The sequence below is a fragment of the Esox lucius genome, chromosome 5, assembly GCF_011004845.1.
Source record: "Esox lucius isolate fEsoLuc1 chromosome 5, fEsoLuc1.pri, whole genome shotgun sequence".
NCBI lineage: Eukaryota > Metazoa > Chordata > Actinopteri > Esociformes > Esocidae > Esox > Esox lucius.
Genome location: NC_047573.1, coordinates 10,976,341 through 10,999,400, shown reverse-complemented (window position 1 = coordinate 10,999,400; position 23,060 = coordinate 10,976,341). Strand labels below are relative to the sequence as shown.

At 41.1% G+C, this 23,060-nt stretch overlaps 1 protein-coding gene across 2 annotated transcripts; it reads right to left on the bottom strand.

Moving 5' to 3' along the window:
• Nucleotides 1–1,186: 1,186 nt before the first annotated feature.
• vstm4b (V-set and transmembrane domain containing 4b) lies at nucleotides 1,187–19,087 on the bottom strand. Of its 2 annotated transcripts, XM_020046242.2 has the most exons (13): nucleotides 18,931–19,087; nucleotides 12,499–12,552; nucleotides 11,332–11,442; nucleotides 10,943–10,970; nucleotides 10,605–10,829; nucleotides 8,954–10,314; nucleotides 7,624–8,028; nucleotides 5,435–5,488; nucleotides 5,204–5,311; nucleotides 4,996–5,029; nucleotides 4,748–4,869; nucleotides 4,082–4,146; nucleotides 1,187–2,580 (listed from the first exon to the last, which is right to left on the bottom strand). In XM_020046242.2, the coding sequence occupies exons 6-13, from the start codon at nucleotides 9,003–9,005 to the stop codon at nucleotides 2,455–2,457; spliced, it is 966 nt and encodes a 321-aa protein (XP_019901801.1). In that variant the 5' UTR covers nucleotides 9,006–10,314; nucleotides 10,605–10,829; nucleotides 10,943–10,970; nucleotides 11,332–11,442; nucleotides 12,499–12,552; nucleotides 18,931–19,087; the 3' UTR covers nucleotides 1,187–2,454. The 2 variants fall into 2 exon arrangements, with proteins under 2 accessions (XP_019901801.1, XP_019901802.1); XM_020046243.2 differs by lacking the exon at nucleotides 18,931–19,087 and adding an exon at nucleotides 12,869–12,933 and having other exon boundaries at nucleotides 8,954–10,829.
• Nucleotides 19,088–23,060: the final 3,973 nt, after the last annotated feature.

Below are 23,060 nucleotides of genomic sequence, written 5' to 3'. Positions count from 1 at the left end.
TTCTAAAGAGCTCTTTTTTTATAAATGTTTGTGTGGAAAGATACTTCAAAGTTATTTCACTGAGAATCCACAATCATCTTAGTTGGAAATGTTTGTATGTTTAATGGTACCATTACAGGAAGATGTGAATGCTTGCTTGGTTGTGACAGAATTCAGATAGTTTTATTGCTTACCAAGGTAATTGTGAAAAAGATTCCATCATGTCAAAACCGGAGAACATTTTCAATGAAAACTTGAAAAGTAATCTTCTATCTCAATAATAGAATTTTGTGTGTACAGACATAAATGATGGTGTGTTACAAATAAAATGTGATCAAAGAGGTTCCAGTAATCAGGCAAAATACTTTTTCATTAGTTGATTGGAAGAAGTAGAGTGGAACAGACTGGGTGTAAATCACACTGACTGATGACCTCAGACTTATAAGTGACCCACTCAAATAATTCAACAGTTTTTTGCCCTAAAAAAATCATTTAGCATGGACTGATGACTTTAACACCCTGAATACAGCCAGGGGGTCTGTATTCAGGGTGTATTGCTGTGAAATATGACGTTTATACAGCCTATTGTATTTAACACTCTGAATACAGAAAGGGTCATTTGCTGTGAAATAAGACACATTTACACAGCCTATAGTATTTCTTGCAGCTTATTCAGTGTGAGTCAGTGATGTGAGACTGGTACTTGCCAGTCCCAGGTACCTCTTCCTCTAACCACACACTCTCTAGCACTACTGCAATTTAAAAACTCTGTGATGTCCGGAGATTTGAGATCTGACCATCTCCGTGACCCGAAACAAAACGTTTATTCTGATGAACCCAGTAGTTTAATGTGGGTGAAGGACACAAGGTGGACTGTGGTTTTCATTGTCTATCTAAAGTCAAATGCTCCCTCTGGTGACCTGTCAGGGCTTTTCACACTATTCCTACCTTGTTGTCTCCCTTTCTTTCTTTCTTTCTTTCTTTCTTTCTTGCGTTCCTTCATTAAATACATTTTCCTACCACAGGAGTAAGTCATTCCTTACCCCACCCTCCATTATGTCAATTTAATAAACATGAAGGTATGACCAGACCACAGCTCTCTATTTATGGCCTCTTCTACGTTTTCCTTTCCCCTTTATTTTCCCCTAAAAACATGTCATGACTTTTTACTGTTGAGGTTTGAAAGGAAGCACAAGGAAACATGTGATTAATAACCACCAATAGTGTATAAACCCTCTTTATGTTTATACAGCACATAGTACGTGATACATTACACACACACACATTCGTGTCAGTTTAAATAACAAAAACAAACAGCAGAGCATCCACAAATGGAATGGAAAGGAGTGTTGATGCATGTAGAGGACGGCACTCTCTGAGTGAAATGAACAGCAGAGGAAAAGTGCAAAGAAAAGTGCAGAGTTCACCCTACACACATGGTTCTAGTTAGTGGTCCGTGCAGTGTGCTCCCATTAAGTCCAATGTGGTTTGGAGGAGACTTTATCTTTCACAGTTTAAGAAGGTTTTTAGACATGTATTTCACCCCCAGAAGTTTGACTTAGACTCATAGTGTAGATGTATGTAGATAGCTGGGGAAATTGTTCATTGTGGAAGATTTGCCTGTCCTACTTGAAATTGTCTCAATGCACAACCCCCCCTCTGGGGGTTTATGGGTGTATAGATCTTCATGTATGATACTGAGAGGAAGGTGGGGGAGGGGATTGGTTATGCTGCCTGGATGTCTGTCGTTTCAAGTTCACTGGCGAGAAATAAAACACTGTGTTTTCCTCCGTTTTTCCATGGTTAAATCCAAGGGGTCATTAAGGAGGGGAAAAGACGGACTAAGCACTTTTACACACACTTAAATTCACAGGAGAAAAAAAAGGAAACCAAAAGACAAAATCTCAGTTGCTGTGTAGATCTTGGGAGATATCAATACTGGCATTTGGTCGTTGCTATAGCTCTTACCATGTCGAAATGTAGAAAACCACATTGCGTAATTATGTGCCATGTAATCATAAGGTGATACAATAGCGCTGTATACAACACAATCCAAGCAAGGCTTTAGGTTTGCAGCCAGTTAAACCATTCCATCTCAGCTGATCACAGCTCTGGATCTGGTGGTGCCAAGAGCATGTTGACTTTGGCACCAGTTGAAAGCACTGGCATGATAACACAAACTTATCTCCCGAGGATGGGTGGCTAATTGTTGCCTTAATGTCAACCTTTGCAGCTGCAATACTACAGTAATTACATAGTAGAACATCACAGGCATCGCACAAACAGGCGTTTGGGTCACAATGAAACCATACAAAAAATCTGAATATAAAAAGCTGTATATAAAATAGATTGTATCTCATTTACCAAAAACAACCAACCTTCAATCATTAACTGAAAATACATCATATAAAACAATATTACAGATCATAAATATAACATTTTGTACATGAGCCACAGTTATTAGTGTTGTATTTATTACACTTGCCTCTCCTCAAAGAGGATCTGGGCATACACAGTGCCTGTGCATGATGCTTTGGTTTCTGGCAGAGGCCTGACCAGCTCCAGCTCTGCATATGTCAGGCTTTCCTCTGCTATCTTCGGCTGCAGGGCAAAAGGAGAAAGAGGACCCTTGTAAACTGATTTACTTATGTGTGCATTTTATAATATAAAACAGACAATGAAGAAAATTGAAATAAAAAATTTAACTCAGTTCTTCTGCACTTTACACTGAAAACATAAAAATGACAGTGGAACAATGTGAACAGCTGAACACGCGTGGCAGTTTTACTTTTTGTTTGACTGCATGGCATGCATTGTTTTGAAGTGAGACATTGTTCATCTTGAATGCTTGTTTGAGTTGCACATTAAAGGGAAAGTCCACTGTAAAACACTATTTGGGGTGTTTTTTTACCCTACATTATTATGATTGATTGTAGGTGTTTCAGACATAATCATGCACCACAGCAGTATTAGATTTGTTTTGTATTATCAGTGAATCAACAAGCATTACATTACAAGCCAGAATTTGGGGTTTTGCTGAGGGAAAGTTCTGCCAATGACGTTATTGGTTGATTAAGCCTGCTGCTTGATCTAAAAATTTATGGATTTATGTTTTGTAACAGTTATTGTGGCTTTTGTTTTTCACAAAACAGATGTCTTCTCTAGCAGTTGCAGTTTTAACTAACAATGAAAAAAAGTATTTGAACAAAACAATGTTAATTGCCAGGAAACCTCAAAAGTCCCTCGTAATGATGTTCAAATTGGAAAATAAATTATACTTTGGTCCATTTTCTAGGTGGTGCCCGGCGCCTGGTCAGCAGGGGGAGTCGGGGGGCAAATGGGGGCAAATGGGGGCATTGCCCCTCCAGATATAATCTGAATCTGATAGAATTCCCCAGTTTTGTTTCCCCATAAACACGGCAAATGGTATAAGAATTAGATATGCCCCCTCATTCATGAAAAAATATTCTAATTTCATTCTGCAGCCGGGCCTGGTGGCTGCCATTTCTGTACCTCGTTGCATACAAATAAGGGATTAGTCCCATAATAAAAAGAAATAAAGTAAAGTAAAAAATACTGGTAAAAAACCACTAAGAGAGACTTTTTGTTTGCTATGAATAAGAAACAGCCCCTGCTGGTGTGGCCCGTGCTGGTCTACCACAGTTTCAATGGACAAGCAGCACAAAAACAGATGACAGACGGACGACACGTGCATTTCAGCTAGTCATGTTTACCTTATTTCCTCCAGAAATTCAGAGTTTTTATTGTTCTATATCATGTTTTATGACAGCTGATAAAACGTACACTGTAAATTGTTATTAGAATAGTTATTAGACCAATAGCAAATAGAGTTCAACACTTCTAACTCTTAAACGAGACCATAACCAGTAGTCCAAGCCAATATCCAAAAAGGCTATTGTAATAGAAACTGAATTGGTACCTAGAAAGGACTTTGTATTGATTTAAAATGGCTGCATTTGGCTTTAAAAGTCAAACAACTTGAAGAAAAAAGTGTGATTTTTCAACATCTCTCTAAAACCATTTTGTACCTGTAGACTAACAAATTGCATTTAAGGACCAGGAGTTACCCCAGGATACGTACCAGAACCACCTTCCTCGGCTGTGCCTTTAAAAGTTTGGGTTTTCTGATTTTGTCCGCAATGGGTGCTGTGGAAGAATGCAATGATCATCATAACTCATGCCGAGAGAGAACACATTGTCTGTGCAACAAGGAACATGTTTTCCCTCAAACCTAGAACCAAATTGTCTCCACAGTGTTTACATGCCAGTCCTGTCATTGATTATGGATAATTTGAAACAGACATCAAAGCAGAGTTGAACAAGTCTGATTTAGGGCGTATTCACCCTCCAGACGTTTCAGTGAGATAACTCACAAAAAGAGTTATTGTGAGATCTGTGTTGGCAGTTCTGTTTTTAATCATTTAAAATGTAAATTGAAAGCAAGTGGTATTGATAACACGGGGCAGTGGCAGGTACATGACAACATTTTCTGGGACCATTCTCGGCTTAACTGCGCTACTTTCACACCCAGTGGCCAAAAATTGCAGACTGCAACTTAAAATGTTAAATAGGCTAGCTATGACTGTAGTTAATGTGAACAGATCCTTACAAGGAGTCAGAAACAGGAACAGCTTGTGAGATGGATGAACTAAATCATAAAAAGTGAACAAAGTATTCACCATCAAGAACAAATGCCTCTTCCTTTGGATTAGTTGTCTTAACAGGTTTAGTTGACCAGTCTGTTTACCTTTAGCTGGGATCTCTGGTGGCACCTCCGACTGCTCTTTGCTCCGTCTCTTCCTGTACCTCCTCTGCTTTTTGGGCAGGGCAGGAGACACACTGACTAGACTGGTCACTGTCTCCCCTGAACTGCAGACAGCAGACAAGGGGATGTTTACAACAGAATTAGAGCAAGGAAATGTAGGTATTCATCACAGTAAAGTAGATGGTACCAAAGTATACCACAGTTACTTTGCTTTGATTGATGAAGCCTACCTGTTCTGTGGGCTCTTCACCAGATTGTAGTTGTCTGTGAGGCAAAGAAACAAAAGGATAAATTGCATGATGGGAACAAGTGTTTGTTGTTTGTCTTGACATATCCAGGAATCGTCTTTAAGAGACCTGCAATGTGGCACAAATAAATGCCTTCAGCGTTGGATAGGAGGAGTGTAGCTGGATAGACGGGAAGTGTGTGTTCATTCACCTTTTAACCTCTTTTTCCTCTGTAAGTGCTGGCAGGTCACCACCACCGTGAACATACACATGCATAGCAGGCCGACACAGCAGATGAGCACAGCGCACAGGTAAACGTCTGAAACACAGAACACCAACACCGAACTAACACCAGTCCTGACTTCGCACAACTAATTTTTCTTTTACCGCTAAATTGAAGAGCAAAGCCATTTACAAAAAAGGACGGAAAGCCATGTCTTACCTTCTAACACACTCCATAGGCTCTCTTTGACCTTGGTCGCTGGTAGGACGTGTACTGAAAGTGAACAAGAGAAAGTCCATAGTCATCAATGCGGTTACGGTCCTGTCTGATTATATAGTGCACACAGTTTAAATACGTCTAATTGTAGGTGGTTCGGCGTAGGATGATAGTATTGAGGTTATCCTCTTCTCTAGATCCTCTTCCTGAATCACTGGCTCGTGGTAGCTAACACCCACCAGCCGTCCTGAAATACCCCAAACCACCAGCATCTGCCGGCAGCCTGGCTATCAACTCCCACACACAGCAGCCATGCTTAATTTAGCTAGCTAGCTGCCAGAGCTCCAGGACTACTGGACGGAAACTGGCTGAGTGTCGGCCTGTCTGGGTGTGCTGCATGTTAGCCTGTCCCGAGGGCTTAAACTAGGGGTAACCTCTGCAGCATTGGCCTCTGTGCAAATGACCGGCACTGGCTTTGACTAGAGTGGGCTGATCATATGAACTGCATTTGACTATTTGCAAACATTAGTCTCAGGTAAATAAGACTTGGCTTGGGATTTAATCCATTTACTAGCTATACAAATGGGCCACACATGTTTTACTGTATTTTCTCCAGCTGTAGATGCGCTTTTCAAAGCAGGGTTGAAAGAGCTTAGTCAACAGGTTATGAGCATTAATTTAGAACATTTGGAGAATAGTGAAAAGGTTTAGAAAAAGGATTTGAGTTCATTAAAACGAAGCATCTTTAAAACAGTGGTGATTTTGTTTTGGAAAATGGTCATCAGAAATCAGGCATACTATTGTGGTGCAGAAGACTTTCTAATTCTACAGCGTGATGTGAATAGGACATTATAGACAGAGCAAAAAGGCCAGCTGCACAGGCTGGAATAATAGTCTGAAACTGCAGCACTGCATGGAGCCAAAAAAAGTGTTTTTGAAAATGTCATCCTTTTATGGCTGGGTTTGAATGGTAGCTTACAGTGGAAACATTCAACACTCAAGTCCATTCAATTGCTTTTCCTTTCTTGTAGATAGAAGTTCTCTTATATACAGTATTCTCACACAGTGCCAGCAGCACACTGAACAGTAATAAATAGAGTCTTAAAGACAGATAAGTGCTTTGTTTAAGGACGGATATATACTGTCTTCACATTGAGGTCCACGTCAGGGTATAAATTAAATCACATGACAAAAATAAAATAAACATAGAATGAACACAGGGGTAATGTAACGAAAGTGACCAGAACATCCTTTTCTTTCCTAAATCCATCACTCAATTTTTCCACGCAATGCCCCTTTCTTATTCCTAGGGCTATGTTTACACACTTGCCCATATTTTACCAGACCGTGGAGAATTCTGACCCAGAATACCTTGATGCTGCTCTATTTAAACCTGACCACATCCATGTCGCAACCGTTCTAAATGTTTAAAGTAACAACATCTCTCAGTCCAGATATATGCGGTCCAAATCCAGCCCAGAAATAGGCCGGTCTCAGGTTGGGATGCCACCGGTCTAGTTGGTCTTCCCCCTGGTCACCAAAGTTGCCGTGACGTTGGCGAGTCTCATAATACCACCTTTTCTTCTCCGACTGTGGAATCCATCCCAATCTAACCATACATCGAGCAGGGAAACTCTTGGCTGTAGCCAAAGTCAATATATCTTTGGTGGCCTAGGTTTTAGCGTTTTCCCAAACCTCTGGTCTTCTTCGAGTCGGTCTGCTCAGACTCAGAAGTGACAGACAAACGTCACAGCAGGAACAAATGATTCCATGGAAAATCATCTGAATCCACTCAAAGGAATGTCGTTACAGCTTAGAAAGGGAGAATGCATCTGCTTTGCTACTGTGGATGCGGCTTCGATCCTTTCATGCGGTGCATCAATGGCAGAACTGGTGGGCGAAAACAAGGCTCTTGTCGTGTCATCAAAGGCAGCATTCCAACCATCAGCAGAGATGCCATTTAACAAAACTAGGACGAAACCCAGAAAACACCCTTCCAAAGTGACAAAAAACACCTTTTACGCAGTCTCTTCTTCTGATAGGTGAAACCCCGAAATCGGGTCAGTCGGCTGTGGTTCCTGGTTCTGGTTCTACTGCTGCAAATACGACCACTTTGACCTGTCTACTACCAACACCGCCTGTGTCTGTCTCCAGCCACTGGCCCATGGTGCCACACCCAAAGAAACATTTACCTCTAAGCTCTGTAGCGGCTGTAGAGTTCGACGACGCCTTCCATCGGTTCTGGTGCTTCCTGAACTCCTGCACCCGGCATATGTAGAGTCCTCGGTCCTGCGCTGAGATGTTCATAATGAGCAGGTCAAAAATCTTCCCCTGCTTGACCACTGTTAGCTTCAGCTTAGGCCAGGGAAAGCTCTTGGTGTAGTTCCCATAGAACCTAGCCTTTCTCATGTTGACTCGGGCGATGAGGAGCTCCTCGTCGCTGGAGGAGTGTTCGGGCAGGAAGGTCCATTTGACCACGGGAAGGCTAGCAGAGCGACGTCTCTGGGACACCAGGCAGGTCAACGTGACGTTTTCACCCTCCTGGGCCACCAAGAAAGGAGAAGGGGTAACGGTGACATTGATTGCCTGGCACACTTCTGAAAGACAGACCACACACTTAGAAATAGGGCACCTGACCCAAAGAATAGGTTTGTAGAAGTACAGGCAGTGTAGCACCAACACATCTGATACTCTACAGAGCTGAACCTATATGGTTCTAGGTGGTTCCAGTTGGCATGGGGTGTAAGAGGACTCACTGGTTTATGCAAGAAGACAGGTTGACCAAGATTTAGATACTCTATATCTGCTGACCAGTGGTTGGGTACACCACATGGTGTTACTGTTTCATTTGTGGGCGAGTCACCTGAAAATGGGATTTTGATATGACAATTTTAAATGTAATTGATATTAGGAGGCCCAATTGGTTGCATAAAAAAGGCACATTTCCTAATACCATAAAAATTATGTTCTACTAGCAGTAACTCTAGTTCTGTGACAAATTTCTTCATCCAAACACTGAACAAAATGTTAACTATTAATCACTGGATTCGGATTATTATTTTAAAAGATTTATTTACTTCTCTAGAGAGTGAACAGCTGGCCCTTATTACAGAGTGAGAAACTACAGGAAAGAGTTGGAAAACTTTGCAAACTGTGAAAAAAAAGAAACGGCAATTTCTTCATTTAGTGTCCTTTTTCATCACTGCACAAATATAGACTATAACACCCTTGCAATTATCCTATCATAAGGTATCATTTAACTGCAGACTGTTTATTTACTGATTCAAATGTGTCATATACAATGTGTTGTCCTTAAACTCATCCATCAAACAGAAAGTTTACCAGTCATTTTGATTTTATTTTTTATTAATGACATCACCTTAGTTGTTTTTCTCTTTTTTTATCCATCACCACTCACCTCTTGGAGGTATCGTTAAAAATCATATTGTGAACTACTGACCTAAAAACAAACATTTTCTTGTTATCCCCAGTCACCTGAAAAGGAGAAATAAAGTTGCTTACCTCCAATGAATGCTTTAAGCAGGAGAATCGTGACCACTGAAGAGCCCTTCATTTTTCAGACCAGCAGGCTCCATAAAAAATACAGTTAAATGTCAAAGAAAAGAGCCTCAGCTCAGGATTCCTCTTCTTCTTTCTTTTTTTCTCCATTTGTGTGTAATATGAAACAGCGCTCTGTTTCTGCTTAGAACCACCCTCCTGGCCCCTCCCCCTGGTACTGCCTCCCCTCATTCCTCTGCTTGGCAGAAAGTGGGAAATGTAATTTCCTGTGCAGGAGGAGGAGAAACCGAGACGCTGCGTTGCGCTGCAGCTTTGACGCCTAGTTGATCGCACTTCCAGCTGTGGACGACATCAGACCAGACAGACACCTCTGGCCAGCTCTTTATTTCCCTTGAACACTGATTCACAAATGATCTGCACGCACAAACACACACACACACACACACTCACAGTAACGGGAGCCCACAGAGAATCTTCGTGCAGGACCTTGCTGGAGTAGCTCTGTTTTGGAACATCCCGTTCACACGTTCCCTTTACTTGAGATAAAATGGGATTCATCGTGCATTCACCACAGTCCTTTGCACGTCGTTACATGCTAGATATACAAAGATCCATGCTCGGATAGCAATTTCTTCATCCATCACTAAGGCTGGAAATGAGATTATCTTGGTTGTGAGATTGATACCAAAACCCAAGCCAGGCAGCATCCCCAGTAACTGGGAAGGTCTGACAAGACGCTCTATAAGGCAGAAGCAAGTAACGGTATTTTCATTACTAAAGTACGTCGATGTAGGATCATTCTGAATAACCTGACATTTACATGTAGTATTCTCTGTCTCTGTCTTCACTAAGACTTATATGACTGTCGGGAGGTGGTTTTATTGTGTCTGTGTAGCAGAAGGCTGTTAAGACTGTGCCTGGTGTGGATGCAGGGCAATTAAAGTAAACAGACATGTCTAGAAAGGTCTTTTTTGTTTTCAGATGGGAGAGATGTGAGGGGTTTTGAAGCTCATGGAAGGGCAGAATATGCAACCTGCTCTGTTATGATTGATACTGCCACCTTGTGGGAAGGACCGTGTACTGATAGTGTCTCTCAATACAAATCAACCTGAGTGTGTAGTAGGTAAAGAGATGGAATGATTGATTATTTATTTATCCACTGGCTCACCTGAAACACCTTTTAGGATCAAAAAGGGAACCTAAACCATTGCATTCAGAACCTCATTATATGCCCGACAAATGTAAGAGTCGGGAAGTTGCATGTGGCTAACTTTGAAAGGGAAGACCTACCCCTTTGCTTCTGGAGATTCCACGCCAACCTGTAAACCACCCTCCGTGACCTCTGACCCCGGTAACTGGAGACTCTGGAACAGCACAATTGGACATTGGTCCTGTCTCTTTAACACAGGCCATCTTAAATTCTATATGTGGCTGTGAAGGTAGAGTACTAGGTCAAGTCTTTATAGTCTGTAAATTGTGTTGATGTTTGAGCTATTGTTCTGGAAATAACCACAGAATCCAATTCCATACTGGATAGTTATCCTTGGCCACAAGCTCACTGGTATCTACACAAACATCACTCATTTTACATTTTCATGGCCTCTAAAATAAATAGGGAATTAATTTGTGTGGGACAAATGAATGAGTAGATTACATTTATCTTCAGTATTCCGTAGTGTCCTGGTTACTGAAAGTAATAGTTATTCTTCTGACGTCATGTTTACAATTTTATTCCAATCACATAGCTGTCAATAAAAAAATCAATCTAACAAAAATGTCTCATTAATGAGACAGAACAGAAGTATGGCATGAATGACTTGGCATCGTTGTGTTTTAGTTTTCAGTTTCAGTTCTGTCCTTCATGTCCACCAATGCAGAGCTATAAGGAATAAAACCAGACAAACATCAGTCCTGCCATCATGCTGACAATGTACTGTGACAAAAAATACCCAAGGTTTACTTATTACTACCTACTACCAACTGTCCACTCACCAGTAAGATGGCCTTTTATCAGGATTCTCTAAAACGAACAATTAAATATAATTAAATCATGTAGGTGTGTAAAAGGTTTGTTATATAGATCTACATATCGCTGTGCTCTGGTTCTGTAATACATACATTAGCAGCGTTATTTAGTAGGTTTTGTGGTGTCAATCAAGTGAGTTTGCAACATTCAAGAATATGAGCAGATTGGAGTTGTTGTTACCCCTTGTAATGTAAGGGATATTTCACTGTCAGTAGCCTAGCAATAGCAAAAACTATATTTCCAGAATTTGTCAAATCTAACATTTGTGATGGGAAAATATAACATTGCATATTGCATCCCATAGCTGCTAGGCCAGACCAGTTGAGAACCACCACTGTACTGCAAATGGACTTACCTGCATCTTCATTAATAAACATTTGCTTTTTAATAATGTAGAGTTTGCTGCCAATGAAACAAATGGCAAAGAAGAGCCCGATTCCTGCTCCAATCAAAGCATATGTAGCATCTAAGAACACAGAGTAAAGAATGTGACACATGGCCGTCAACAGCTTGTTGTGAAAGCAGCTGCAGACAGTACATATCCAGTTCCCTGTTTTGCGCAACAGGCCAGTTCACACGTGAGAGTTGTTTGATGCAATATGTTTACTCATTCCTCAGTCTGAGGAGATGTTCAGTCATGCCCCCAGTGTCTGTCTGGACCTCGGTTGATTGAACATGCCGTGGTTTCATCAGTGTTTCTCTAAGTTGGAATTGGAAGACATTGGATTGTAACAGAGGATGGCGTCCCAGCTTGTACAAATTGGTTGACCGTTTGCCAAAGAGAAGCTATGCCGAGTATAACAGGCTTGGGGGAAAGTGCTCGTCTGTATACCTCAACCTGGGTCGCATTGATGCAGCGTAATGCTACTCGGGAGCACCTTTTATATTTTTCACCCCACTTGGCCCCTAAATCCAATCTGATGGTTGATATTCAGTCAGCTGACAGCTACATTCATTGTAAATCAAAACTAGATGTCGAACTGACGTCTGTGCCCAATGGGCTAGTGGTCTTTGTCAATGTATGAACGGCGTCAGTCACTCACAGAACTGGCAGTCAAAGGACTATCGTGTATATGCAAAACAGGTTTAATAAACATCAGGTAAATTGCTATATTGTAATTTTCCAACATGTGGAATATATTCCATTGAGATCGTTTGATCTGCACCCATGGATAGCCTTCAATAATTCAAACCCCAGTTCTGTGTTGTGAACTGTGGCCCTTCAATTCTTCTTTTCCTCCTACTGAGACTGGTACTTAAAAAAGTAAAATGCTACTAATATTGTACTAATATTAATCCTAATAATTTTGAAACCTATCTATTTGTGTTAAAACTAAGCAACTAAATCAGTATAAATGAATATTTCTCCCCCATGTTTATTGGCATAAAACATTGCTCATCATCTAGTATCATTTGTGTCTCATTTTAGTCTTTCTCAAGGTTGTCAATAATTTTCTAGCTGGAGTTTGGAGGGAGAATACAATCGGATAACTTCACAAAAAGGAGAGGTTTTATTTCTTACCTGGTTCATCATCACTTTCCAATTCATTCCCTCTTACATTTGCCAACATTGTCTCTGAAACAAAGGGATATTATTTGTTGTGAATTAATGCACCTCTTTCATATGTCACAGTCACAACAACTTTTCCTGAGGACAAAACCTAACTATGAAAACTGGATGCTTATGTAGGACTGACAGATGAGAGCAATCCTATAATAAAACAAACCACACAACACCTGTGTGTAACTTTGTATTTTAAAGGTAACACAGTCCATTTGATACTCAAGGCTGTAGCCTTTAATATCTGTTTTTTGAGAGAGAAAAAAATATCACCAAAACAAATCTAAATCCACAGTTTCAAAGTGTTACTCAACTGACAAGTAGAGCTCACGTGCTTATTTTGGAGCCAGTTTTGTTGAGGCCAGATCTGTTGACAGCATGCATTTGCCCGGTTGAATGTTGTAACATGGAGCATATGATGCCACTCCACCATTCAACATCAGACCCAAAGCCTGAACATTATCTCTGTCACACCGTTACTAGAGAGTCATCACTACATATGGCATTAGGTTTCAAAATAAACACACCATTATTCATGCATGACTGAAATGGACCTCTGGGTCATGCTAACCCAATACTTATTAGGACATCTCTGAAAATCGTTAAGTGCCCTACATTCTGGTAGATTGTCTGTCAACTGGATCAGTATGGAAGGTAATGAGACCACACGCTTCAATGGAAAATAAAAATGTTGCTCAATATATTGCTTGTTGATGGAAGATTGTGATCTCCTGGAATATACTCTGAGAAGGGGCTACAACACGACAAGTTCGATATCACATTTCATTTCATTATAAATATAGAACATCATGTTCTATATCATTGCAATCTGTAGACTTTAGGGAACAAATACTGCGTTCAGCTTAGTGTCAGGTTCTGGCTGGGGTTCCTCTAGGCATCTCTATGCGCCTGGGGGCCACAGTCAGGGCCTAACCACAGAGGTGTGTGTAGGCATCTCTGTGCTCCACTTTTTATTGTCCCCAATTAGAGGCAGCTTTTGTGTTTGTGGTTCAGTGTTTGCATTATGTGCTTCAGTTCGCAGTGTTCCGTTCCTTTTGTTGTTTTTGTCAGCAACTAATAAAAGGGATGACTACCTTCTCTTGCTCTGCGCCTTGTGTACTGCCTACCTTTCACCGTGACACTTAGTGTAAACTGTTATTTTGTATTTAATGCAAGTTAATGTTTTTAATGGTTGTTTAGATTGTATTTACCCATCAATAAACGTGTGAAACCGTCAGTGAAGACAGTCAAAATGTGGCCAGAGGGGTCAGACTCTGGCCACATTTTGACTGTCTTCACTGATGGTTTCACACGTTTATTGATGGGTAAATACAATTTCAACACACGGACTGGAGACTGTTCGCCACCCAAGTCACCCTTGACTCCCATTCGGACATTGAAAGATATGCTCCCTCCATTCTAGATCTGCACCAACAATGTCACCACCCATAAATTAATAAAGACCTTCCCCAACCAGAAGCCGTGAATAAACAGAGAGGTCCGACAACTGCTAAAGGCATGCCACGCTGCTTTCAGATCCAGTGATGCAGAAGCCTACAGCTCATCCAGGGCCAACCTGAAAAGGGGCATGAGGATGGCCAAAAATGACCACAAACTGCGGATTGAGAAGCACTTCAACAACAATGTGGCAGAGCATCACAGACTACCGACCAAAGAACACTACCCCCACAGCCAGCGACGTCTCCTTCATCGACAAGTATAACAGGTTCTACGCTCGCTTGGACTGGGACAAAGAGCCAGCCATTAAAACTGACGTCCATCCAGATGACCCCCCCCCCAGTCTATCCACCGCAGAAGTGTTGTCTGCACTGAGCAGGGTGAATGCACGCAAGGCTGCAGTTCCTGGTGTGTGCCGAGGTCTTTACTGACATTTTCAACCTGTCACTAGCCCAGGCGGTTGTTCCAATGTGATTCAAGACCGCAACCTTTGTGCCAGTGCCAAAGCAGCCAAATGCGTCTAGCCTGAATGACTTCCGACCTGTCGCACTCACCCCCACAATCATGAAGTGCTTCTAAAAACTAGTTCTGGCCCACCTTAAGTCCTGCCTCCCCCCAACAATGCCTCCCTACCAGTTTGCCTACTGATCGAACAGGTCTACAGAGGACGCCATCTCTACAGCTTTACAGTCTGCCCTGACCCACTTGGACAACACCAACACCTTTGTGAGAATGCTATTCATAGACTTTACCTCAGGATTCAACACAGTCATCCCCTCTAGGCTGGTCAATAAACTCCATGACCTGGGGATCAGCCCGTCTCTTCAACTGGACTTTGGACTTCCTAACCAATAGACCCCAGTTTGTAAGGTTAAACAACTTCACCTCCTCCACTCTGATCCTGAACACTGGGGTTCCACAAGGCTGCGTGAGCCCCCTCCTGTACTCCCACTTTACCCACAACTGCATTCCTGTACACAGCACCAACACCATTGTCAAATTCGCAGACGACACCACAGTTATAGACCTGATCAGTGACAATGACGGGTCAGCCTACAGGGAGGAGGTCAAGTGCCTGGCGGCATGGTGCGAAGGAGACCAAGGAGCTCATTGTGGATTACATGACGTCTTAAGGCTGTAGTCATGCCTAGGGTTGGGTATTGTTTGAATTTGAATGATTACGATTCTGATTCTGATTCCTTGTTTCGATTCCGGTTCCTAACGATTCTCAATTCCGATTCTTTTAAGAGGCAGGGTCAAAAAAGTTTAAGATATTTTAAATGAGCTAGCTAACCAACGGTCTTTCTGAAGGAAATAGTCTGACCTTCTCCATACGTTTTAATTCTATGAACTTTTTATGAACTTTACTATGAATTTCTCACAGGGCTGTTTTCAACTACAATATAAATATAAAATCTATGAACTTGAATATAAATATTATAAATTATGAATATATTTTCACAGGGGTACACTTTCCTCAAGAGAGCTTTATTTTTGAAAACCTCATGAAAACACACATACACATGAGTGTATGATGCTGCAGGAACTTAAACATGTTACCGTGCTCTCACTGAGGGGCTAACCTGTTGCAGAATAGCAAATAAACAATAAGAAACAACTTGTAAAACCCAGTCCAGATTAGCAGCAGGTACAGTATAAAATCAGAAACAGTTCTTGTTTAGGAAAATGATCATATCTGCCTTCTCAGGCAGGATGCGTGAGTGTTCTGGACAGATAGTATCTCCTGCTGTGGAGAAAACACATTCGCTGGGTGTAGAAGCTTGAACGCATAAATAGGAGAAAGCGAGATTTGAATTATACTTTAAGAGTTTACCAACACCATATTTTTCCTCTGTTGACCTCTTAATCTACACCGGAACTCTTTATGGACATAATTAACAGAACTGCTCACCCCTGGACACCCGACGCTAAAATGCCTTATCATTGTAATTATTGTAGCTACAACACGGAGGGGAATTATCGTTCGGAGGGGAATGATCGGCAGGCATGTTCTACCGGTGGCCTTGAAAAACTAAAAACTTTTGTCATCGGCGATTCCATTACCCGCAGTATTAGACTAAAGAATCAGCCGGCGATCGTACACTGTTTACCGGGGGGCAGAGCCACCAACATAGTCGCAAATCTAGGGTTGGTGCTAGCAAAGTTTAAAACTGGCAAGTATAGAGAGTACAGAGATATTTTTATTCACGTTGGCACCAACGACGTTAGGATGAAACAGTCAGAGTTTACGAAGTTCTATTTAGAAAAGCGAAACCACACTTTGGTGGATGCTTCTTCGTTGGTGTTCAGCAGTTTCTTCGTCCGGTCGGCGGACTGTGAATCGAAACTAAGAATCGAAATTTTAACTTTTGAACGATACCGGGAAAATCGCAAAGCTAGTCCCGGTTCCAATCAATACTCGATACTCGATACCCAAGCCTAGTCATGCCCCCAGTTCTCATCAACATTTGGCTCCCCAGCACATCCCTGTTGCCCAGCTCCCAGCCATTGTGGATGTTCAGCACAAGCGGTGTCTGCTTAGGGCGCGCGGCATCGTCAGAGACCACTGACATTCATGCCACAAACTGTTTCTCTTCGTTCCTGCACCAGCAAGCTCAGGAACAGTTTCTTCCCATCTCCTGTAACCCTGCTGAACTCTGTGACCCATCCGATCACTAACCATATCCACACACCCACCGTTTAGTACCGCCTCTCAGGGACCTTGTTGCACTACTGCCTTGTACTACTTGTCTACCTCTGGAACCTCATTGCTGCCATCTCTACATTTCAGTTGCACATGCCACCTTGCACCTTCAATTTACCTGCACTGCCTGGCAACTCACGTCTCCAACACCATCGTTATGTTTTCTGATGACACCACCATCATAGGCCGGATCTCTTACAATGACGAGTCAGCCTCCAGTTCAATATCAACAAAACTAAGGAGATGATGGTTGATCACAGGAAGCAGCGGCGGGTAGACCACGCCCCCATACACAAACAATGGGTCTGCAGTAGAGAGAGTTCACAACATCCGTTCCTTGGTGTCAACATCAGCGATGACTTGACCTGGTTTCATCACTCTAACATAGTGATAAAGGAGGCCAGGAAACGGCTGTTCTTCCAATACCGATTAAGAAGATTTGGCATGGATTCCAGGATACTCACCAGCTTCTACAGACTCACTATTGAGAGGATCCTGACTGGCTGTGTCACCGGCTGATATGGCAGCTGCATCGCCCTCAACCGTAAAACACTTCAGAGGGTGATTAAAACAGCAGAGAGCATCACAAGGTCTGACCTGACATCCCTGCAAGATCTCCACACAGAGAGGTGAGGAGGAGGAGCAAACGGATCATTACAGATCCCAGCCATCCATGCCATGGACTGTTTACCAAGCTGCCGTCAGGCAGAAGGTACAGGAGTATCCTGTCCAAAACGAATAGGCTATGAGACAGTTTCTTTCCTCAGGCTGTAAGGCTGCGCAATTCGGGAACCCCTCTTCCCTTCCATCCATAGTCCCATGCACACCTGTCACTTTATATCATCTGCCAATAATATGATGTACACCTGTCACTTTTACATTGCACTACGGTTGTATAGTTGTATAGTTATTATTATTGATGTGTGTTTTTGTATAGTGTTATTATTGATAGTTTGTGTTATCTTCTTTATTTTTATATTATAATTACTGTTACTTTTTAACTTTTAACTGCACGGTTGGGAGTAGGAAAACCAAACATTTAGACTAGCCATAACTAGTTATGATAGTTTGTGGCAAATGACAAATAAACTAGTTGTGGCAAATGACAAATAAACTAGTCATAACTAGTTATGATAGTTTGTGGCAAATGACAAATAAACCTTTGAACTTTGAACACTGCACATTTAGAATTGCCATTGTACTTGCTTTTCTTTTTTCCTCCCAAATGTTACATGCATGTCTACCTAGGCACCTCGTTGCTGCTATTCAGTTGTACCTTACACCTCCAACAGACTACCTTACACCTCCATCAGAATATCTTACACCTCCATCAGAATATCTTACACCTCCAACAGACTACCTTACACCTCCATCAGAATATCTTACACCTCCATCAGAATATCTTACACCTCCATCAGACTACCTTACACCTCCAACAGACTACCTTACACCTCCATCAGACTACCTTACACCTCCAACAGACTACCTTACACCTCCAACAGACTACCTTACACCTCTAACAGACTACCTTACACCTCCAACAGACTACCTTACACCTCCAACTTGCTCAAATGCATAGTCAGAATTGCCATTGCATTTGCCTCATTGCGCAACTATTATTTCCCACTTGCACATACATACTGTATACTTAACAATGTACCTTTGTAAATTTCCTGCCTTCCCCTATTTGTCTTCATTGCCCATTTCGAATTGCCATTTTGCACTGTATATTATATATCTATACATTCCACTCGTAACATACACTATACTTAATACTTGTACATTTCTTGCCCTTTTCTTTTTGCACATCTGGTTAGATGCTGGTATAATGCTAAACACAGTATCATTAGCATTAGTGATTGTAGATACTGTAAATAAATACTTACTCTAAGTATGTGTGTTTGTGCAAAAAACATAGAAATATGTAATTTTCAGATTTCATACCAGAATAATTATCTTTTATTTTGGGATCATCTACTGAATTATAATCAATAATTAGAAACAAGGACGGGAAGGGTGATTCTTAATGTTTGCTGACACCATACCTCGGATGGTTTGTTAAGACAACGACAAGCGGAACCCAACAAGAAATTCACATATACTGTACTGTCATTCAATCAAGGAAAACTAGTTATCCAGTTATTGAAGCATATTCAATATTAGATTGCACAAGTGATTTGAAATCTAACAACATAGTGGTTAAATATTCAGGAGTAATTTAAAGGACTCACCAATTGTAAATATTATTGTGATGACAGAAAAACATCGACTGTTGTGAAGAATCTTCATGTCTTTGGTCTTCACCATTTTCTCTTGCTTTTTCGCTCTGACAGCTGCTTGAAAGGCGGTATCTCATTGAAATCTGAAACATTTCCTGTATCTGTCTAACAATGTAGTTGATGATAGAATGAGATAATACACTTGCAGCTCCGCACATCTTAATGCACTCAACAACAAATCGTTGGCCTAAGTAGTTGAGTGAGCCTATGTTAATATGTAATGTGGGATTCTGTTTCTTTTGGCACACCAACAACATATCACCACTCACCCGTGTAGTTTTACCTATCTACCTGCAAAATCTGAACTATTAATCAATCAATCGATCAATGAAATCATTGATTAATTGATATGTTCTGCTACGTTCTCACTGGAATATGACAATCTGCAATATACATTTTATTCTGATTTATCTAACATAGGAAAAATCATATGTTTGTCCATAAATTACAGAAAAGCTCTTCCGCTCATAATATTTGTTACATTAAGATTAGACTACTGCAATGGTCTCTAATCTAGGTAGCTAGACTAAATGCACTTCAACTAGTACTGCCTAAAACCACTACATTATTCAATTGGGAAAAAATTCACATTCTATCATATTGCTCGAGTGCTTGCCTCTAAGCTAGCCTATAACAGGCTACTGATTTCATGGGTTGACTGTTAACCTACAAAACATACTATGGATTTATTACTAGTTTACTCTCTGAATTGGTCCTCCCTTACTGCACTTTTAATGCTACTCTGATCAGTCTTTTTTTTTCAGGGTCATTACATTTGAATATTTCTGTTAATATTTTTTAGAGACAACTGTGTAAGTATTTGTGAATCAATTATACAATCATCAGTTTAACATTCTAAGTTCATAAATAAATAATGCTAATCTTTTAGAATTATTAGTATTATTATGAATAGGGACCTGTCTGCCTGTCTAATGTATAATTAACATGAACATACGTGTTTTTATTGGTCTTCAACCCTTTAGACCCCAAAAGTGTTCTAGAATGCTGCAGTAGATTACTGCAAATAATTAATATATCCTCACACATTTTGAACACAGCACTCTCATTTCAAAAAGATATAGCATTAAAAAAAAGTTCAGTTTCTTTTAAACAGCACGTACCCACATTCATGTAATAAAATTATTTGGTTTCTCCCACTGTGTTGACATTGGTGATCAAAAAAACTATTCACACTCAACACAAAGAAGTGCTGTGCTCTCTATCTTTTTACACCTGCCCCTCTCCCTCTTCCTCCTCTGCTTCCTCCTCTTCTGCAAACGCGGCGCATGTTTGCCCCCACAAAACCGTTCTATGAAACCTGACAGATGACCCAGATAGTTACCTAGCTACAGGAAGCAGCAATACAGTGGGGAGAACAAGTATTTGATACACTGCCGATTTTGCAGGTTTTCCCCATTTACAAAGAGTGTAGAAGTCTGTAATTTTTATCATAGTACTCTTCAACTGTGAGTGACGGAGTCTAAAACTCCAGAAAATCACATTGTATGATTTTTAAGTAATTAATTTGCATTTTATTGCATGACATAAGTATTTGATACATCAGAAAAGCAGAACTTAATATTTGGTACAGAAACCTTTGTTTGCAATTACAGTGATCATACGTTTCCTGTAGTTCTTGACCAGGTTTGCACACACTGCAGCAGGGATTTTGGCCCACTCCTCCATACAGACCTTCTCCAGATCCTTCAGGTTTCAGGGCTGTCGCTGGGCAATACAGACTTTCAGCTCCCTCCAAAGATTTTCTATTGGGTTCAGGTCTGGAGATTGGCTAGGCCACTCCAGGACCTTGAGATGCTTCTTACAGAGCCACTCCTTAGTTGCCCTGGCTGTGTGTTTGGGGTCGTTGTCATGCTGGAAGACCCAGCCACGACCCATCTTCAATGCTCTTACTGAGGGAAGGAGGTTGTTGGCCAAGATCTCGCGATACATGGCCCCATCCATCCTCCCCTCAATACAGTGCATTCGTCCTGTCACCTTTGCACAAAAGCAACCCCAAAGAATGATGTTTCCACCCCCATGTTTCACGGTTGGGATGGTGTTCTTAGGGTTGTCCACATCCTTCTTCCTCATAACACGGCGAGTGGAGTTTAGACCAAGAAGTTCTATTTTTGTCTCATCAGACCACATGACCTTCTCCCATTCCTCCTCTGGATCATCCAGATGGTCATTGGCAAACTTCAGAAGGGCCTGGACATGCGCTGGCTTGAGCAGGGTGACCTTGCGTGCGCTGCAGGATTTTAATCGGCGTAGTGTGTTACTAATGGTTTTCTTTGAGACTGTGGTCCCAGCTATCTTCCGGTCATTGACCAGGTCCTGCCGTATAGTTCTGGGCTGATCCCTCACCTTCCTCATGATCATTGATGCCCCACGAGGTGAGATCTTGCATGGAGCCCCAGACCGAGGGAGAGGGCTTCTTAAAGAAAAACTAACAGGTCTGTGAGAGCCGGAATTCTTACTGGTTGGTAGGTGATCAAATACTTATGTCATGCAATAAAATGCAAATTAATTATTTAAAAATCATACAATGTGATTTTCTGGACTTTTTGATTCCGTCTCTCACAGTTAAAGTGTACCTATGATAAAAATGACAGACCTCTACATGCTTTGTAAGTAGGAAAACCTGCAAAATCGGCAGTGTATCAAATACTTGTTCTCCTTACTGTACGAATCCTGTCTATATGAATCACATTGCTGGAAACAACAACGAAACATCCAACTAGTTTGCTAACTGCATGAAACTAAACGCAGCAACTCTTTTCATGACAAGTCATTTCAGGTCCAGCGCTAATGTGACTATAACAAAGTGACCATAACGCACACAAAACTTGAGGCATTACTTTTTTGTTGGTGATAAGTGTTGTTATGTGGCAGACCTTTTGGCAGATTCAGGACATCATCACAATCAGGGGACAGCATCGGGAGTTTTTTACGGGCCTCGGCCTTAGCGGTAGGACATGTCAGTGTCTGCTGAATTTAATGAAAAAGACACATCCATTGGTGCCGTTGCTCTGAAGTTGTACTTTATTCTACAACCGTGTTTCCAAAGAAGTCGCTGTGTAAAATGGAAATGCTGTGTAAAATGGAAATAAAAAGAGAATGCAAACATTTAAATCCTATATTCAATAGAAAATAGTACAGACAACATATCAGATGTTTGAATCTGAAATGTTTCATTGTTCCTTGAAAAACATGTGCCCACTTTAAGTTTGATGCCGGCTACATGTTTCAAAAAAGCTGGAACAGAGTTTCTCAACGCAAATTGCAAATAGTTTGGGCATCTCATCATTTACGGTACATAATATCATTAAAAGATTCAGAACATCCGGATCTTTGGGGCCCTTAGACGGCACTGCTTTAAAAACAGACAAGATTCTGTAGTGGAAATCACTGCATGGACTCAGGAACACTTCCCAAAATCATTGTCTGTGAACACAGTTTGTTGTTGCATCCACAAATTCAAGTTAAAACTCAACCATGCAAAGAAGAAACCAGATATAAACAAGACCCAGAAACGCTGCCGCCTTCTCTGGGCCCAAGCTCATTTAAGATGGACTGAGGTCTGAAAAATCTAAATGTTATATTATTTTTGGGAATCATGGATGCCGTGTTCTCTGGGCTAAAAAGGAAAGGGAACATCCAGCTTAGTGCACAGTGCAAAATGGATGCAGCCATGATACTCTGAATGCTGACAATTTATCTTGTTGTTCATTTCAAATGAATAAACTGCCTTAGTAAAATATCTGCTCTATGACACTGTAACAGCGTTAAACACAAATTTAAACAATAGTTTGAACACCTTTTGATGTTGTATTTTGAAATGTATTCTACGTTACCATTGAAAATTACACCTCGCTTTTTAAGGTCAATATTGTGCAATTTGTGATCTAACAGAGGGTCTACATTTCTACTAAAATTCTACATTTTAAAAATGATCTGTGTGTATAGAGACGTTATTTCATTGAGCTAAAGGTTTGCAAGGTGTAACTATCAGTTTTACCAAACTGAATTGAATGAAGAAAGAAGACATCAATTTGGGTCAATGCTCTGAAGTTCAATTTTAT

Bases quoted from the DNA above. Each gene is read 5' to 3' on its own strand.
- vstm4b (XM_020046242.2), bottom strand. From the start codon at position 9,005: ATGAAGGGCTCTTCAGTGGTCACGATTCTCCTGCTTAAAGCATTCATT. The intron at 8,029-8,953 runs GTAAGCAACTTT...TCTGTCTTTCAG, and splicing joins GCTTAAAGCATTCATTGGAG to AAGTGTGCCAGGCAATCAAT. The intron at 5,489-7,623 runs GTAAATGTTTCT...GTTCACTTTCAG, and splicing joins AGCCGCTACAGAGCTTAGAG to TACACGTCCTACCAGCGACC.